This window comes from Geospiza fortis, unplaced genomic scaffold (genome assembly GCF_000277835.1).
Source record: "Geospiza fortis unplaced genomic scaffold, GeoFor_1.0 scaffold23, whole genome shotgun sequence".
Lineage (NCBI taxonomy): Eukaryota > Metazoa > Chordata > Aves > Passeriformes > Thraupidae > Geospiza > Geospiza fortis.
In genome coordinates, this window is record NW_005054303.1 from 1,758,427 (window position 1) to 1,778,007 (window position 19,581).

The 19,581-nt window shown below is 39.7% G+C and overlaps 2 protein-coding genes across 2 annotated transcripts; both read right to left on the reverse strand.

The window, feature by feature from the left end:
• Positions 1-2,773: 2,773 nt before the first annotated feature.
• On the reverse strand, positions 2,774-8,713 carry LOC102041039 (alpha-1-antitrypsin-like). The gene is made up of 5 exons (XM_031066298.1): positions 8,684-8,713; positions 6,397-7,038; positions 5,468-5,738; positions 4,784-4,931; positions 2,774-3,103 (listed from the first exon to the last, which is right to left on the reverse strand). Exons 2-5 carry the CDS (start codon positions 7,022-7,024, stop codon positions 2,894-2,896), a joined length of 1,257 nt encoding a protein of 418 aa, XP_030922158.1. The 5' UTR covers positions 7,025-7,038; positions 8,684-8,713; the 3' UTR covers positions 2,774-2,893.
• A 5,873-nt stretch (positions 8,714-14,586) lies between these two features.
• LOC102041207 (alpha-1-antitrypsin-like) lies at positions 14,587-19,002 on the reverse strand. The gene is made up of 4 exons (XM_031066249.1): positions 18,345-19,002; positions 16,613-16,883; positions 15,835-15,982; positions 14,587-14,851 (listed from the first exon to the last, which is right to left on the reverse strand). The coding sequence occupies exons 1-4, from the start codon at positions 19,000-19,002 to the stop codon at positions 14,660-14,662; spliced, it is 1,269 nt and encodes a 422-aa protein (XP_030922109.1). The 3' UTR covers positions 14,587-14,659.
• Positions 19,003-19,581: the final 579 nt, after the last annotated feature.

Consider the following 19,581-nt stretch of genomic DNA (forward strand, 5'->3'; position numbering starts at 1 on the left):
GCCAAGAAGAAGTTGCAGCTTGTGGAGAGCTTGCCCTGGAGCAGGGTCCTGGCAGGACCTGCAACCCCGTGGAGAGAAGACCACACTGTGAGACATAAAGTTTAAGGCATTTAGAGATTTTAGAGGAGCTAAGATTTTAATTAGAGATAAGCTTTATTGGGGTTAATTAAAATAAATGGGTAGGCCTTTTTGATGGTGTTCACAGGGGTTCCTGGATTGGGGAAGAGACAAAGATCTGACTCCATGTTTCAGAAGGCTTGATTTATTATTTTATTATATATATTACATTAAAACTATACTAAAAGAATAGAAGAAAAGGTTCTCATCAGAAGGCTAGCTAAGAATAGAAAGGAATGGTAAAAGCTTCTGTCTCAGACAGAGAGTTTAAGCTAGCTGACTGTGATTGGCCATTAACTAGAAATAACTCTATGAGACTAATCACAGATTTGCCTGTTGCATTCTACAGCAGCAGATAACCATTGTTTACATTTTGTTCTTGAGGCCTCTCAGCTTCTCAGGAGGAAAAATCCTAAGGAAAGGATTTTTCATAAAAGTTGTCTGTGACAGGCCTTGATGTAGTTACGAGTTAGTAGTTAACTAATAATTGATTGCTTGTCAGCACAATGTTTGTTAGCTGGGTTTATAATGAAGAATATAGAAACTGATAAATAGCTTTTAGGAACATAAGACAATTGCAGGCCTCCTCTGTTCTGAAACCAATTGAAGACAAGGAATGGGAGTTCTACCAAGGGTTCATTTGTCATATTTGCATTGAAAAGGTACAAAGGTCAGAACGAGGAAGACTTCATTTACTTCCTCATTTTGGGACCCCTCCCCATAAAAGGGACCACGGACCCATTTCAAGGAACAAACTATGCATGCTTAATAGCTTTTGAACTAATTACCATACGAAGCGGGGAATGGGATATACCAAAGTTATGAATATGTATTTGTATTTTGGGTATTCTATACTTGTATAGATAAAAGGGCTCTGTAATCACTTGTAAATTGTGCTGTGTATTTGGGAGCTATCCTGCATGCTGCCCGGTGTCACAATAAACATTCACTTTCTAACTTTAAACTGTTAGAGAGTTTTTGTCAATCACAGCTGGATATCAGTACTAGATCAATATCCATATTTTTTTTTTAATAAATCATCCTGTGCTGGACATGACCAGTTCCAGCCCATTCCAACAGACCCACCACACAACACAGCTGAGCCCTGCAGCCAAGACAGTGGCACCTCTGGGGAATGCATTTGAGAAAAAGGAAAACACATTAAAATAACAAATGGAGAAGCAGCCCCACAGATATTCAGATCAATGCAGGAGAAGGGGCAGGAGGTGCTTCAGACTCTGGAGCAGAGATTTCCCTGCAGCCCCTGGAGAAGCCCCTGGTGAGGCAACTGTGCCCCTAGGGCAGCCCATGGAGGACTGTGGTGGAGCAGAAGCCCACACTGCTTGAGGATTCAATGCCAGAGCAAGTGGATGTGGCTGAGAAGAAGTTGCAGCTCGTGGAGAGCCTGCCCTGGAGCAGGGTCCTGGCAGGACCTGCAACCCCGTGGAGAAAAGACCACAGTGGAGCAGTCTGTTCCTGATGGATTGGATCCTGCAGGAAAGACCCATGCCAGAGCAGTTCCTGAAGCACTGTCAACTATCATCATGCTGGAGCATGATGGAAGATCATGCTCCAGCATGATGGAAGATCAAAGGAAGATCAGGAATAGGAAGGAGTGGCAGAGATGAAGCATTATAAACTGACCTCAACTCCTCTGGCCCTGTGTCTGCTCTCCTGCACCACTCAGAGAGAGGAGTAGAAGAGTTGGGAGTGAAATTGAGCCTGGGAGAAGGAAGGGGTTGGGGGGAAGGTGTTTTCTACTATGCCTTTACTACTATCCTACTCTATTTTTAATTGCCAGTTAATGAAATTAACCTGCTACAGCACGACTTGCCCTTCATGTGGCGCTGTTGGTAATGTTGGCTTCTGCCTACTCAGTACTCAGGAAGGTGCCCAAGTCACCTTTCTGCAGCCTGAACATCGGCTAAATGGAGAGAATCCTCTTGGAGGCACTCAGCAGCCTGAGCTTGCTGAAGCAAGTAAAGCTCAATATGATCAACTGGCATGTGGGCAACAGAGACGTGACCTCCAGATGCAGTCACCAGTTTCTGGAACCAGAGGATGGGTTTTGCCACATCTGGTTCTCCTAGGGATCCCATGCGTTACTGTGCATGCACAAGACCATTAAAGATATAATTTATGCAATGATGTGCAGCTTTCACTGACACAAAAGGTAAATTCTTGCCTTGCCAGAAATGTTGGGCCCCTTATTCTGGAGCAAGCAGTGAGAAGTGCAGAAGGGAGCAAGGTTTGAACCTGGTAGAAGGCAGCTGTCAAGCTAGAAGGAAAAGGATTATTCTTCATCAAGGAGCATCCACCACGTAGGAGAGGAAAGGTATAAAAGCTCTATGTCTTTGTTTCCTTTCCCATGGAAGGACTTCAAAGAGGAAGGAGACTTCTCCTGGGATTCATGGTGGAATGAGAGGGAGAGAGAGAAGTGTTCCCCAACTGAAAGGGACAGAGGTTGTGAGGCGAGGACTGGAAAAGGGAGGCACAGGAAGTTGTATCTGCATACAAAAAACCCTGACACCATGATAACTACACAGAAAATGTATATCTGTTCAAGATCCCATGGCTGCCTACTTGGGCTGAGTAATTTTGTAAAAATAATGTTTGCACCCAAATGTCTGTTTTAAAGTAAACAAGAACTTGACAGAAGATTTATTTTTTTATTTGTCAATTATGCATCAGATCGGGTCTAGTCCTACTTTGCAAAGAAATTCCTGGGATGTGCACAAGCTCTCCTCTCTGCACTGGAGAGTTTAAGTACTCTGGCCTAGTCTTCCTTAGCTGTTGGGTTGACAATTTTCCCCAAGAAGAGCAGGCCATCAGTGATTTTGTCAATAATCATAATCAGGAAGGGCCTGTTGAAGGTGATGTGAGGAGGAGGAGGAAATGGTAGACTCAGTGGTACTATTTCTATCATAGTCACCGCAGCAGCCTCTGTGCCATTCTCTCTGACATCCACTGTGGCCTTGTGAATTGCCTGCAAGGAAACAGAGATTATAATTTATACACAGAAGAGAGAGAAGCAGCTGGGGGAAAATTTGCTTGCTTTAACAATGGGAGAAGGTAATTCTTAAAAGAAAACACAGAATTAATGTAGAACTTGTGTGAAAAAATACTAGTGTCCAGTCTGGGAAGAAAAGTTTGCTCTGAGTTCAGGAAAAGTTTTCTTCAACAGTCAGAGTCATACATGCCTGCTTGCAGAGACTGAGCAACATAGAGGATATTTATTATTCTGTTGTTTCTCAGAGTAAGATTTTTGTCCTTAATATTGAACACAAAAGAAGAAATTTTTCATTTTCCATCAATTTCTGTGTAAGCAAAATGGTTCTCTCCACAAAAACAATAGTGACAAGATTTATAGAGTGTCTTTCTGCAACACAGCTCACAGATAAGATTTTTCAGGACTTTCTGTGGTAGGTGTAGCAAATTCATGTTTAGGAATTCACATGCGCTATTTCACTGGTTTTGAACAGCCCTCTGTTTTCTTCCTTCATTGTCTGCAATGCATCTATAATTTTCTCTCATGAGTCTCTGCTTACCCTTCACCAATTTACTTGGCTTTCCAGGCATCAATCCCATATCTACAATCCAGGTATTTCCACGTGTCATAGGGAGGAATGTGAGGAATCACAAATAATATATGATGGAAGGACCTCTAGAGGCTGTTGAATGCCACCAACCCTCCTGCACTGTGTCACTTCTGACACCAGATGAGGTTACTCAGGATTTAATCCAGCCAGGATTTGAATATTTCAAAGGACAGAAATTTCATAAGTTACCCATACTAGTTTTTGATCACCCTCATGGTGAATTTTTTTACATAAAACCCAATCAGAATATCCCATTTTCTATCTTTTGTGTGTTATCCCTTGATGTATCACAGTTCATCCACAGAAAGAGTCTGTGTCCATCTTGTCTCTACCTTTCTAATAAATATCTGTAGGCAGTGCTAAGAACCCCCTGTTCACCCTCCCTTCTCGTGGCTGGCAGTTCTGACTCTCCCAGCCTCTTCTCATCCATCCAGTGCTCCAGCCACACAGCCATCCTGCTCACCCTCCTCTGGACTCACTCTGCTCCAGGGTGTCCATGTGTCCCAAACTGGATGTGTTGAACTCCAGAGGTAGTCTCACGAGTGAAGGATGGAGGGAAGGCTCACCTCCCTCATGACACAAGGCATATACTCCTTGGGACATTAGAGAAATCATTCTGTTTGTCTGTTTTCTCATTTCTTGCTAGTGAAATGGGGTTATCCCTGTCCCACAAGTCTCTTGTCCATATAAATTCTGAAGTGCTCAGACAATATAATAATGAAAGGTTTATACATAGTATAAGAACGATTATTCACAGACTCATGTTATAACTATGATTCTTGCCATGCATTACTTCTTTAGCACCAGCTTTTTGTGAAATTATTCCTGCTATGCTTTCTAGTTGTTTTCTTCTTCAGAGACTTTCAGCTAAGTTTGTAGGATCACTGTGCACTAAACAATTTAATATTAAACTGTAGGAACAGCAGCCATAACCTTTTCCTTCCTTTATTACTATCATTAAACAATGACTACACTCCAGGGGTAGGATCAGCCTTTTTGTAGGATTAAACCTGCATACAAACAAAGCAGAAAAATCTCTTGATTACCTTCCCTGCTTGCATACTTACTTTGGAAACCTTCAGAAGATGATATTTTGCCACTCCAGAGAGATCAGCGTCATCACTGAACACCTCTGTCACACCCATTTTCTTAAACAGGCTCTTAACATCATAGGAGCCGGAGATAGAGAAAGTTGGAAGATCCAAGTAGATTTCTCTTTTCAAAAAATAAATAAAAATATGAGTTTGTTATTGCATGATCCCTTGAAGCAGTATCTATTGCAGCTATATATCCATCCCAAATCCCCATGGAGCTAAGGCTTGGCTTTCTAAGACAGTGATAAATCTCATGTTAGAGAAGCAGAAACTGAGGTACCTGTCCCACCAGGCTGATCCGTGGTGCAGGGATAGTGATGGTTTATGAAAGTGACTGATTGGAAAGTATCATCTAGACTGGAGAAAAAGAAGTAGTATTTTCTTTTTAATTGGATTCCTGCAACCGAAGGCAGGTTCCTGAGGGCAATATACCTGTGTGCAGGATCCTCACAACTGGGAGCTGTGACTGGGGGAGCTGAGAGTGTTCCCCTTTGGTGTGAAATCACATGATAGCTTGTGTGAGTTAAAGAAGCTGAGTAGTCCTTGTTCCTCAGAGCTGTATTTAGCAACTCGTCATGGTATCCTAAGCTTTGCCTTTCCTGGATGAGTAGTTTTAGCCTATTCAATATTCAAACAAAGCCACAATTAAAATATTACCTTTTTTCAAGTGCTGTCAACCAATTAGACACCGTTTCTTTTAGAAGAGCATCTTCCACCTGTTTCATTGTCTCTTGATCGGGCAGAACAAACAATGCAGTAACATTTCCTTTGTATGGGATTTCTACTACCCAGCAAGACAACTTCTCATCCCTGTGGACATTAAAGACCTTGTTTTGATGCATCATTTTGACCTTAACAGAATTCTTGTCATCCAAAAAGAAGTCATCATCTCTTGTGCTTAAACTGTTGAAAGGTCTTTCCCAGGAGCCTTTGAAAAAAAGAATGAGTATAGAATTGAAAAAAAACAAAGGGACTAATAAAGGTATGTCACATTAATTGATGCTTAAAACAGTATGGTTGAGCTGTAGAGACAGCAACAAGCCTATCTCAATTTAAGGATGCTTGTTGCCTGGCCATGGAAAGAAGCTTCACCTCTTTTCAACGGGTTTAATAAAAATCCCACAAGAAAAGTATAGGTTGAAGCTTGCAGTGGAAAAGAGATGCATCTTTGCCTGATCAGATAACGGTAAATCTTTCAAAGACTGCAACTATACAAGCTTCAGGCTTATTCCTTTCATGCAAGTGTCATCTGTGTTTGACCATGTCCTGCACAGCAAATACCTGTGCCTTTCAACAAATGATCATAAGTTCTGAATATCTTCAGCTCTGAACCTGGGTTAAAATTTATATGACATTGATCAGTACTTCTGCTGGTTCTGTTATTTTTTCATTTTTTAAAAATTTCTCATATAGAAAATGATTCTTCATACCTGTCTTACCTGTCATACCTATTTTCCTGTGTAATTTAAAAACAGAAAGATGCATTTTAAATTAGATTATAAGATGTGTTCACAGTGTGAAAAAGTTTTGTTTCTTAGAACTTCCAGAGCTTATTTGTATAGCTGGTACCCATGTCTGTCACTCACCTCTAAAGAAAACGTAGTTAATGAGAACCATCAGAGTTTCTGAATCAAGACTCTTGACTAAATCAACAATTTTGCCATGTGTTTTTGTTTCCACATACATATTGATTTCCTTTATAGCCTGTGGAAGATTCTGGAAGTTACTAGAAACAGGTTCAGTGTAATAAAAATTTGTGACAGGATCCAAAAAGTTTTGAAGCAATTCCACTTGGTTATCTATGAACAGGGCATTGCCCATGTTCAGCTGGTCTTCTCGGTGAGGGTCATTCAGCAGCTGGAGGATGCGCTGAAATCCCTCATGAATCTCCTGCTCCTCCATCTGTGTCAGGTTGAAGCTGAGGCCTTTCTGCAGCTCTCTGAGCGTGTTTGATCTGGCCCCCAGGGTGAGCATTGCAAAGGCAGTGGAGATACTCAAAGGAGAGAAGAAAATGTTCCCGTTGCCCAACTCATCTCTAATCTGCTTGTAAAGCTTAAATGCAAAGTCAGCATTGCTAGGGGCAAGCTTGACATGAGGCAAGTTTTCATAATCAGCCTGGGACTGGTCTTCTGGACCTAGTACTTGTTGTACCTGCTGTTGACCCTGGACTTGAAGTCCAAGAAGCAGCAAACACAAATACAGTGCAGACTTCATTGTCCTGAACAGTTCTGTTAAGAAAGAACAGAGCAACTTTTAGATCTAAAGAAGCTTTTCTTTACTGGATGAAAAAGATTTTGTATTCTAGATACTGATTTTCAGATGTCAGTCATTAGAACTACTATTCTTTTTGGAAATACTCTTGTACTTGGCCTACAGTTTATTTCTAGTCAGTTCTCTTAGTTTGTGACCAAGGAGCAAAGGAAATAAGAAAATAATGTGGTATTACCAGGGAAGAATCAGCTTTCCTGAGTTATTATGTATGAAATAGTTCTTGTTTCTGACCAGCATGACCTCAGTGGATTCCTAAGTGCCTTAGGATACATGGATGAGTTCATGTATTTGCGCCCATCTGTCTGGTGAGTACTTTGGCAGAGGGACCAACTTTTGCTGATATGTTTCTGTAGTACCCATGGTCTTGTTATGACTCTGGTTTTCAAGCATTGCAGAGATAGTTATAGCAGTGTATAAAATCCACCTAAATGCTCAGCTCTTAAACTGTTTATATATTTCTGCCTCTTATATAACAGCTCTGACTCAAGACCTGTATTATTTCAAGATTTTACCTTAAGTGTTTCAGCAAATTGAGGCTAAATTGAGAAAGTTTTTTGACACTCTATTTTGCACATAAGCTATCCATAAAGTTGCAAAGCTCAAGACTCAAGAGCTTAAGAAAAGCTACAGTGGAATCTGCCTTGTATTACATTGTATATGTAATTTGACAACCTTTCCCTTTCCTTCAACTGACATAAGCAAATTCTACATAAATCCCACAATCTCTCTTCTGTCCTTCTGGGGGAAGAATCCTGTGACATATTGGAGAAGAATGCTCTCCTTATAGTGGCTCATCTAAATTATCTCAAATAACAGAAACTCAAACCCATGAAGCAAGCAGTGGCCCTCAGGGAAACAGATGGTCTGAATACTGTTCATAGCAGCTGTATACTTATCCTGGAGAATGAGATTCTGCCCAGAATCTTCCCCAGACTGTGTGTCTAATGCCAGGTTCAGGTGATGCACCAGAGTTATTATGGGGAGTTGTTATTTCTAGGTTCCCCCTTTTCTGGATGTCCATTATGGAAAAGTGGAGATATAAGCTGTTGAAGTGCCGAGTGTGGGAGCTATGCTCAGCATGTCTAAAATGCTGTGTATAAACACTGACTCGGGAAAAAAAAAAGGCATTCTAACTCTTGATAATTCATTTTGTTCTGGTAACAATTCATTTCATAATTCCCCAAATCTGCCTTTAAGAGAGACTGATTTCTCTTCCAGGCCACCTGACTGCAAGTAGCCTGGTCTTTAGGCACATTAGACAGAAATGAAGCTACTCACATTAGCATCTGCCTGGAATAGTTGGGACATTGAGATTTCAACTAAATTTATTCCTCTAGAAGCAGAGACAAGGTTTTGTTCTTTGTCTTGGTACTGATTGTTGGATATTCATTTTGGACTTCAAATCCCTGTCATCCTGTCACTATAGCTAGGAGCTGGATCACGGAATGAATTTTGTTTCAAACATTCAGAAAATGCTTCCAGAAGCTAAAGTAATTCCCAGTTACTGTACAAAACAAATTAATCTCAGCAATAAATAGCAGGGATAACACAGAACATAAATTCAAAGACTTCTAAGAAAGTATGGTATGGTACGGTACTTACTGTGCTGGACTTTTCTTTCACAGTGCTTCTTCCCTCATTCATTTGCTTTCTAGTATTAAGTTAATGTCCACTGGTAAAGATTAAACAGGGCAAATAAGAGTTATTTGCAAAGCAAAGATTAAGTAAACAACTTTTTTTTGGATATCAAACAAAGACTTAAGAAAGTATGGTATGGTACTTACTGTGCTGGACTTTTCTTTCACAGTGCTTCTTCCCTCATTCATTTGCTTTCTAGTATTAAGTTAATGTCCACTGGTAAAGATTAAACAGGGCAAATAAGAGTTATTTGCAAAGCAAAGATTAAGTAAACAACTTTTTTTTGGATATCAAATATTTAAAGTCTTTTTCCCATCACACAGCCAGAATGATGCCAGCACTTAGTGCTCTAAAGGGAGAGAAAGACCAGACTTTGCTACTCTTGGCTCAAGCTAAACTGTACGTAAAAAAGCTTTACCAGTAACCGTGGTAAATCAGTTCCTGAAAACGGAACATGAGAAGAACTGGAAAGCTAAGAAAATGCCAAGAGCATGGATGCTCTGTCCCACTGAACTTTCTGTACAGGATATCCTGATGCAACAATGCCATCTAATTAAGTACCCAAGGCAGCAGCAAGTTTGTTCAGGTACAGCTCTGCCCTGCCCTGCCCTAAATGGCATTATTTGATGGCCTCACAACATTGGTTAGCTTTTTGAAGGACAATTGATGAATATTTTAGAAACTACGAAAGTGAAAAGCAAAGCATAGCATAGCTTGAAAAATAACTGAAATAAGAAAACAAATGAAAGAATGAAATGGGCAAAGTTTTCCACAGCAAAATGTTAATGGGGAGAAGAGAGAAGACCTTAACCCCTTGTGCATAGGATAAGCATGAATTACATACATATCATACATATCTTACACTGGGATCCCTCTCAGAGGAAGCTGAAACAGGCACAATTTAGCTATTTAGAAGGTTATTTAAGGATGAGGTGCATGGCACTTATCCTAATTAGCAATGACTAATTATTTCCATTAAATGTACATGATTTTGCCCCAGGTAAACTTACAATTTATCTACACATAGGAATCAACCATTATTGTTATTGCTACGTAACTGCTCTCTCTTACAAGACAGAGGCAGGTTGGTCGGAATATATTCCCACATAGAGGGTTTTTTTCATGATATGTGCAAGTACCCAGAAAGTTTATTGCAGTATTATGTAAAATGACCAAGTCTCAGGAGCAGCAAGTATGCTGTTGCTTAACTGTAGCAAAGCCAAGATATTTCTCTCAAGCCTAGGCCTGCCTACATAGATAGCATTAATCTTTCAGCCCAGTCCTAGTGCTTGGCTAACCATATGAAGGATGGCAGTGTTTCTTGAGAAGGATTTCTGGGAACAGCAAAGCTGCTGCAGTGATTCCTCTCCTTTCTCCCAGGAGATGCAGCAGCACTCAGCATGTCAGGGCAAGAGTGGAAAGTTGCTTCTGTCCCTGCTCACAACTCCCAACACCAGATCCTCTGACCCTGGCCCAAGTGTCTTCCTAGACAAGGTTAAGACCAGCAGTTACAGCAGACCCACAGATGACCATTTTCAAAGAATCAGCTTCCCAGCAAGTCCAGACAGATCAGCATGGTTAACGAGTCCATCAGTCACGCCCAGTTCTTTGGAAATCTGCCTTGGATCCTAGGTGCCAGAAATAGAGACTCTCAGATAATATATGTTGCTTCTGTTGAAGGCAATGGAAAATGAGGGTGAATTATCACACATAGGTATCATCTGCATGTCAGCCAGGAAAAACACAGGGAGAGGAAAGCATTTTGTTACTTCGCTGCACATTCCTGTTGTTGAAAATGGCTGTGTCCCCAGAACATGAGAATATGCAAGGCCAAACTAGAAATTTTGAGTAGTTTTGTGAAAGGAAAGCCATCCAAGGGAATTGCCCTGAAGAGAGTGTGGAGTTCCTGAATGCTTTGAGCTAAGTGGTGGCTGGGACAGGGGGACTCTTTCTCTAGGAACCAGGGCAGTCATATAAAGGACTGAGAAACATGCTTCTCCCATTGGCCTGATAATGGTCTATATGGAAGGAATTAAGGAATAATTTCATTATCTCTCTCTCTGCTCTCTCTGACTCTGCTCAGTTATGCAATGTGTCTTGGTTCTTCCTTATAGGAGCAGTTTCATCCCATATCATTAACTTATTTCTGTTGCTCCCTGGTCATCAGATTATCATATTTCACTTGCTGCTTGGTCATCTGATTATTATATTCTGGCTTTGCATGTTATATTTGAGGGCTTTCCCAGGCAAAGGATTTCTGACTGTAAAAACAAACGTTCAGCGAGATAAATATGTACATTGCATGATAAGTCCTCATGCAGCCATTTCTTGTTTCCCTATAAAGATGTATTATTCAAGGTATGTCTACAAAAGTTCATCTAAATTGACTTCTTGATATATGTAACTCCATTAAAATCTGGAGATTGGTGTCATTGCAAAACTGGTATAAGTAGAATAAAAATAACTCCTTTCAGTAATTTTATCTTTTTCTGTAGAGGGCATCCCAAATGTACTCTCCATGTCTTACAAATGTTTAATCCTTTTCTCCTCAAATAATTAAAGTGCTTTAGGCTCCCATTTAAAAAACCAGCATGACTGACAGAAAGAAAAAAAAAGCTGAAGGCGAAGCAAAAGTCTGTGACAGAACTGGGAAAGGAAACTGGACCTTTCCTACTTTGTTTTCAGCTTTTTTCACCAATGCAGTAGGAATCTTTGAATTAAATTTTCATATAAACTCATAGTCTGCTAGAAGAAAGCTGTATAAGCAGAACCAAATGCTCTATTTTTTCCTTCTGTGCTATATCTCACAAGAAAATAAAATCCCTTTGTTTATCAGGTGTGATTCCTTTACTCATAACAGACATTTTATCTCAGATGATTATTTCATCAGTGTTCAGAAAATAATATTTTATATTTTCTACTTTGTCTGTACTTAATCTCCTGGCATTGAATGAAAAAATGTTTCCAAGAGCATACAAGCATTTAGGGCCTGATGTGATTTCCATTGAAGTCAATCAGCCAGCACTGTAATGCTCAATATGGGTAATCTGTCACTGACAGCTCATCTCAGATTTTCCTGATATGTTTTCCATTAAGTTCCCAGATAGTAGAGTTGTAGACATACCTGACACCACCAAAGATTTCAAAACTAGTTGTTAGAAGTTTTATAAAAACCACTCAAATAAAACAGGGGTAAAAATAAGTAGAATTCAAGACCAAAATTTTGCTCTCAAAATGTATCTTAGCTTGAATTTCTCTTTTCAAAAGATACATCAAACTCAAGTAGTTAGGACTACAGACCAAAACCCTGAATTAATGGCAGTGGTACAAGAACTTAGGGAATGGCATGTATAACTCCCAGAATTAAAATAAATGACAGAAAATGAAAATTGTTGTGCCCTCCTGAGTGCCAGTCAGGTCAAAGGCCATCCCTTCCAGCCCCTGAGCCTGACTGGTGGCTCCAGGGACCAGGGAGAGCAGAGCAAAAGCAGCAGAGAAGCTGAGCAGGGAGAAGAAACTTTCCAGGTTCTTGGGCAGTCAGTTGCCTGTAAAACTGTAAGGAAGAGTGTGTGTTTCTGAGGAGTATCCATTGGCAGCACCCAAAAGGATCTCCACTGTGGGCCTTCTCTTCCTGTGGAGCTTAGTTTTCTTACTCTGCTTGTGGCCACTGAGCTGTTCACAGTTAAGGACAACAGGCTCACATGCAGCAAAGGAGCAATTCATGCAGTCATGGATAAAGCAAAATTGTAAATAGATTTCATATCTGGGTACCATGCCAAAAACAACTCCTAAATTCATCCATCTGCCCCTTTGAGAACTTCTGTAGTTATTACTTTATCGGGTTATAGCCACATTCGTCATTCTGATTTGTCAGTAAAATAACTTCTAAACATTTTTAGCAATCAAAAAATATGAGTTTCCCTTTGGTCTGGCACTGTCTTTGAGAATGAATTGATCACCTAGGATTTGATTATATCTCTCGGGCTCAGCACTAATTTGGCAGTAGTATTGCTGCAGTCGTGCTCTGCTTTAACATCACTGCCAGCTCTGAGGAGTGGGGAGCCATGCTCTTTGTCACCTCCATCTCTGCCTGCTCTCTCTGCCTGCCCCTGCACAGTTGTTGGAAGGATAGCTGCATGATGTTGGCCTTGGGTGCTGAGCCTTTCTCAACAAGGGGTCCACCTGCCAAGGGGGACTCTCCAATGGCCTTTTTCTGCCAGCTTGTTCCAGTTTGCAGCATCAGGCCACACTTTGCAAGCAGCTGGGTCCTTGAACTAGTGACAGACTTTCTGGATCATGACAAAAATCTTGGTTTCAATATTTTTAAGGAGGAAAGGGGATATAGATGATGGACAATGCCTATGTTTCCACAGTAAGTTGTATCACATTTTAAATTGCATTTGAGTTCATTTATGCTACAACATAAGAGAATTAAGCTTTCATATTTTATGCTTCATGGTAGTTTCTGTGTGCTCAGCTTTGAAGTATTTCTGGTAACTGCATCATCAAAGCGTTGCAGTATCATCTGAGGAACAGCACAAATCCTTAATGAGGAGCAGCCTTTTGAAAATAAGCACTCACATTTACTGTGAAAATAAGCATAGACAATTACAGCCAATGCACAGGACTAATCAAGAGAGACCACCCAAACACATCTGTGCTAAGTATGTGGGAGCCTCACAGTCTGTGACTTGATGTAGTTTTGAAGGGCATTTATTGAACTGCCAAATCTTATTCCACATCAGGGTCTCCAGTTCCCTCATTTCTGAGAAGTAGTTGTGAAGGCCTATCAGCATCACCTGGGACTTAGTGTTATTAAAAAAATGCAAATTGCCGCAGAGGGGGGCTTGGAGGGCTGAGTGATGAAGGGACACTTTCCTTCTCCTCTGTTGTTCACTCTGGCTCCATTTGTCGCAGTACACAGAGCAGCTCTGGGGAACAGACCTGGCCTTCAGCCTGCAGACACATTCTTATACTTTTAGAACAGTTTCAGACACATGCCACCATGTGATTCTTCCAAACAAGTGCTAAGCATGTGTTTGGAGCTAGCACAGGCCAAGGGCCATTTCCAATAAGTAGATGGGACGACTTGCAGGGTCAGAATTAAGCAATGTGGATACAACCTGTGATGAACCTCTGACCTCATGGTTAGAGAACAGATCTTAGAGCTCTTTATTTACCACCATAGATGTAAACTCTGGAGATAGGATTAATCTCACTGTTTGTTTTTCCCCTTCCAGGTGTTCACATACTGTCCATTTTGAACATCCAAAAGGGACTTCTATTTACAAGAAACACAAGATTAAATCTATAATGCAATGCCAGTAGAAACTCTTGGATATCTAGCCAACTAAAACATTTCCCAGCACTGCTTCCATGTAGGATGTTTGTGTAGAGTTTGTTACATTAATGGCCAGCTCAAGGAAGCCAACACAATGTGGGTGGATGCCATCAGCTGTGAATGTCCTAAAGAAGAGTATGGAATAAGACTTGACCTTCAAAGGAAGTGCCTAGGCCTGGTCTAAAGTGACTGACTCTCCCAGTGTGTAATTTGCAGCTATGCCTTCTTTCCACTGGAAACCCTACCAATGTCAGAACCCAGCCTGTAGTTTGCAGAGAATTCATTATCCACTCAAATTTTATTTACTTATAGTGTTTCAGCTGAGACTCTCAGCTGGATATTACCTTGCTTTTCAAAGATGGCACTGATCACTAAAAGGCTGATTTATCAAATTCTTCACAATTCACTAATAGGTATATCGCACTGGTTATTTTCTATGGATGGACGAAGCAAAAAAAAGTTTCTAAGAAATACTGCACTCTTTCCTGATTTATTTGGAAAAAGAAAATTGTTAATAACAGTTGGGATATAATTTTAATCACAATGGGCAATAATTCCATAAAATGCAATTCAAAACAATAAGACCAGCCGCTGACCAGTCATTTTTCAGTTGGGTTTACAATTTTTCCCATGAAGAGGATGCTCTGAGTATAGTGATCAACAATCAACAACAAGAATGGATGATTGAATTTAACAATGGGAGGAGCAGAATGAGGAAGAAAATCTATGCTGCTGGCTGCTGCAGCCTCTGTGCCATTCTCATGGATCTTCAGCAGGGCCTTGTGAGTAGCCTACAATAAAATACAGCGGAATTAATGTATGTGGAAGATGTGATGTGAAATTGTTCAAATTAACACAAAGTTAATTCAACTACTGCCTTTCACAAAAATTGCTGGTGAGCCAGGAACCAGGAAGAAGGGCACTACAGCCCATTGTGTGGTTTTTAGCAATGTTCTCTCAATAAGCAACTATTTACACATTCAGTGTTCCTCATCACAAGTGCATCAATGCAGACCTTAGCAACTGCACACCTTGTGGAATTAATTGAAAGTAAAATAACCAAGCAAACTCATAGGGAATGTCAGTTTCAAAGGGAAAGGAAATAGGGTTCCAGAACTGTTCTGTAAGTATTCCTAACAGCACTTGCACACAGTTTAACCAGGAATTCAACACTGCTACCAATTTTTTTGTTAAATTATTTTTGGGCATTTTTAATCTTTTTCTTTTACTAGCCCCAAAATGCTAGAAAATTGTATGTCATGTTTTCAGAATGGCTGTAAAAATGCTAGTTTTTATCTTCATATTATTTTCAGTAAATGCGATGCTTTCCTCAAGTCTGGTCCATTTTATGTTTTTAGCACTCAACAGAGCCTTCAATAGTAACAGCAATTTCTAAATCCTTTAAAATTGTAGAATGCATGTCAGAAAAAGGCCACTTTTTCTGTCAGTGTGCTGATGCAAGACATGCACTACCCCTAGTTACCCATAGGCACTTCTTCTACATGCAGAAAATATGCTGTCTTTAGTTTCCTGGTTAAATGCTAAACCCATCCCTCCATCTACTCTCCACCTTTGCTTGTCAGACAAAAGAAAATATCCTTATCTCTAGATCTTGAAGAAGTCTGAGAGAGTTTAAAGGGACTTTATCAGCTAAATGTTCTATTTCAGAGTATCAGCCAGCCCTAGCAATAAGTAAAATTTCACAGATGAACTTAGGGTAAGGCAATTGGGTGTTAAGGAAACCATAGATGGTTGTTTCTGCTGATAAACTTACTTTTGAAACCTTCACGTCAGGGTTTCCTGTGATTCCAGACAGATTAGCCCGATTAGAAAACACATCAGTTACACCCAGATTCATTAAGATTCTCTTTAAGTCATAGGTGCCTGAAATGGAAAGTTTTGGAATATGCAGTTCCATCCTCCTGTCAATCCAAACGTAAATTATGGTAGTTATTGCAATCAGATAATGCCTTGGACTGAAGATTTCTAACTTGATTGTGGTTCTTCTGTGCTAGAATGATAGTCTTTTCATCTAAGAAACATGGCAAGAAGGTGCTGGTCTGGAGGATAGAACAGTATGGAAGGAGAAAGACATCAGTTCATATTTCTTTTATGATTCTGCAACACAGTCACTTTATGAAACAGTAAAAGGTAGTGCTGCCAGCATTTTTGGGACAAAGTTTCTTTTTCTAACCTTGAAGGTTCTGCTTATGGAATTCACACCCCATTCCCTCTGGGGGATCTGATAGCTATCTCACAGTATTGCCACTCAAAATATTTTGCCTGAGACAAGGGAAATGGTGGTACTTAGCATCAACTAAAAAAATGTATGGGGGAAAAAGAATTAAATTTCCCACCTCAGAGATCTCTCATCACAAAGCAATGCTAATTTTTGCTGAAAATATCAAATAATTTGGTCTGATCCTTCATACTTCTTCTGTTGTTTAAACCTCCCGTCAAAAATACAAGACAGAAACTGTAAAACCTGACCATAGCATTCAGACTTCAGGTTCTGACTACCTCAAATCATCAAATCAAAATTCTATATTTACCATCTTTGAAGAGATCTTTCCCATTTAGAAAGAGTGCTTTTTGTCAGGGCATGTTCCAACTGTTTCAATTTTCCTTTATTGGGCAGGATAAAGAATGCTGTAACATCTCCCTTGTAAGGAATCTGCACCACCTTGCAGGACAGCTTCCTGTCAGAGTATGCTTTATAAAATCCATCTCGAGTCATCATCTCCACTTCAACTGAGGTCTTTGCATTCACATGGAAAAAGTCCTTGTGAGTCCCCTTAATATTGAAGGGATTTTCCCAGTAAGCTTAAAAACAAAAGAGAAAGAATGGAGTTGAATACTTATTTCAGTCAGGATATACTACTATTGTCCAGATAATTGTACAATAAATAAAACCATATCTGAATATTTACACTTGGACATAAAAAGTATTCAAAGTTCATTAAATATCTTATTCTCTGTAACAATTAAATACCACAGGTTAAATTTTGTATGGACTTGCACACAATCTTTCTAAGTCAGATAAATTAAATGAAGTAACTTCATCATATTCCCTTATGTTTTATTTAAAGCAAATGAAAACTGACCAGAATCCAGGGATTTGCTGTTTTCAAATATTGCTTGTAAAGCAAGTTTCACAGCAGATGTCTAACTTTTAAAAGGTAGCATGTTATGCTCTTCACATGATTTTTTATATATTTTTCATCTTGTAGCACTAAGGAAAAGCTCACATGCTAGAGAAGCACAAACTTTTGGACCTGAACATGACTGCAGTATGGTAAATGGAATAGGCCCTCAAGGTCTCTAGTCTTCAAAAAGCTTTTCTCTGTATGTTTATTCAACTGAATTTGCTATGATATTTTATAGTGTAATAAAAAAGGTCATTCACTAAACAAATAGACTGGGATTATAGCTTGCCATTCTGTAAGTATGTTTTTTTGGCTTTTTTTTTTTAATGTTGAATAGAAATAGCCTAATCTAAAAAATAAATAATGGAATGTAAACTCCACAATATTCTGGTTACTTTATAAGTTTAAGCCTTCTCCCTTGCCCTCCAAGAAAGAAATTTACTGTGGTATGGTGCTCAGACTAGGAAACCTGAGATTAGGTCACCCAAATTTATAAAGTATATGAAATAAAATATTTGTTATTTTGCTAAAAGTTCATAATTTCAAAATATTCCTTTCTGGGTGGGAAGATCCATGTATGTCCTGCATACTGCTACAAATGAACACCCTAGAAGAAGTTAATAATTTCCAAAGCAATTCATTCAAATACCTCTTGGGATGTGTGTAATATGATAACAAGGTGTAGAACATTTGGACTCCAACTCCAGAGGTACCTACCCATGTAATGGTCATGGACTGTAAGTAAATTAAAGTTTTTGGCAATTTTTGTTAAGCATCATCTTCAGATTTTAGTTTTCTATTTCACACATACAATGTGAAAACATTTTTTTTTTAAATCATAAGTAGATGAAGTCTGACAGGATAATTTAACAGTGCACGAATCTGTTGTGCTCTGGCAATTCCCTGAACCTGAATATTGCGAGTAAATGAACTTTTATGCTTAGAAGTCTAAATATATGCTAGAAAAATTTAGATGTAGAAGAAGTTTCAGAGTGGAAAACTTTCAATTTTTTTTTAAATAATAGTCTCATCTAAACACATTCATTTAAAAATTATCCAGAAATAACTTGGTGTACTTGTTTTACATCAGGTGAAACAGCACAAAACAGATGCAGTAAATAGCATCTATGTAACTTACCTTTGAAATAAATGTAGTTAACAATTACCATCAGAGTGTTTGGATCAAGGTCCTCAAGTATTTGATTTATATTCCCATGGGTTTTATTCTTTACATAATCATTGATCTCTTTTTTAGCTTGAGTGGAATTCTGGAAGCTACTGGAGACAGCTTTTCCTCTGTACAGTTTTTTGATGTCCCTCAGAAAGCTTTTCATTGGCTTCAGGTGTTTGTCCATGAACAGGGTGCTGCCCATGCTCAGCTGCACCTGGCTGCCAGGGCGGCTCAGCAGGCGGAGGAGCTGACCAAAGCCATGGTGTATCTCCTGCTTCTGGATGGTGGTGAGGTTAAAGGCCAGTCCCTCCAGCAGCTGAGCCTGGCTGCTGCCTCGGGAGCCCAGGGCCATGAGGGCAAGGGCAGCAGAGATGCTGACTGGGGAAAAGAAAACGTTCTTGTCAGGCTCTTGAGTGGTTGCTTGCCTGTAAAACTGAAAGGCAAAGTCTGTATTGCTTGGGATTATCCTTTGGCAGGACTCAAGTGGATCTGCCTCAAGAGAATACAGCTCCTGGGGGTCAGTTGCCTCAGGCTGGTCGGTGTGGTGATCAGTCTGGGTCAGACTGTGGGCACTGAGGTGAAGCATGGCCCCCAGCAAGCACAGTGGGAGCATAGCCTTCATCATTCTTCACAGATACTGCGTGGACAAAGAACAAAAGGTCTTGGCTGCTGGAGGTTGGCTGTATCAACACCTCATCTTTTATTTCTGTCTGCTACTGCCTTCAAGTGGAAATCACTGTTATGTCCTGACCTCCTCCTTTGCTATGGAAGCATTTTTTAAATCCTTGTGCTTTTGAGTAATTCCTATTCATTGCTGCCTATTTCAGTTCTACTTTAGCTACAAAAGTTCCTTGTTAGTGGGAAAGAAACATGTGAGTATTAAAGAAAAATAAGAGTCCAAGGGAGAAAAGAAGTGAAAAGGTGTTTTTGTTGTTGTTTTTTTTTTTTTTTTATGACAAAGCAACATAATAGAAATCTTCTGATTAATTATTTTGTGCTTATTTCCTAAGACCTCCAAGAACTATTATGCTATTAGGGTTTGAATGAGTTTTATGTTAAAAAAAAACAGTGCTACACTGCTATATCAAAGGAAAACAATATGAGATTGCAGAATTCAGAAGTGCTATTTTCTCTCATTCCTGACTCATTTTACCATACAATGTGGCTAATCATAAGAGCTGGTAAAATTTTTCTGCTTCAATAC

Coding starts and splice junctions, on each gene's coding strand:
- LOC102041039 (XM_031066298.1), bottom strand. CDS start 7,024: ATGAAGTCTGCACTGTATTTGTGTTTGCTGCTTCTTGGACTTCAAGTC. Junction 5,739..6,396: donor TAACTACGTTTTCTTTAGAG/GTGAGTGACAGA, acceptor TTTTTTTCAAAG/GCTCCTGGGAAAGACCTTTC. Junction 3,104..4,783: donor ATCTTCTGAAGGTTTCCAAA/GTAAGTATGCAA, acceptor GTTTCCTTGCAG/GCAATTCACAAGGCCACAGT.
- LOC102041207 (XM_031066249.1), bottom strand. CDS start 19,002: ATGATGAAGGCTATGCTCCCACTGTGCTTGCTGGGGGCCATGCTTCAC. Junction 15,983..16,612: donor GAAAGATCTCTTCAAAGATG/GTAAATATAGAA, acceptor TTGGATTGACAG/GAGGATGGAACTGCATATTC. Junction 14,852..15,834: donor CTGACGTGAAGGTTTCAAAA/GTAAGTTTATCA, acceptor ATTTTATTGTAG/GCTACTCACAAGGCCCTGCT.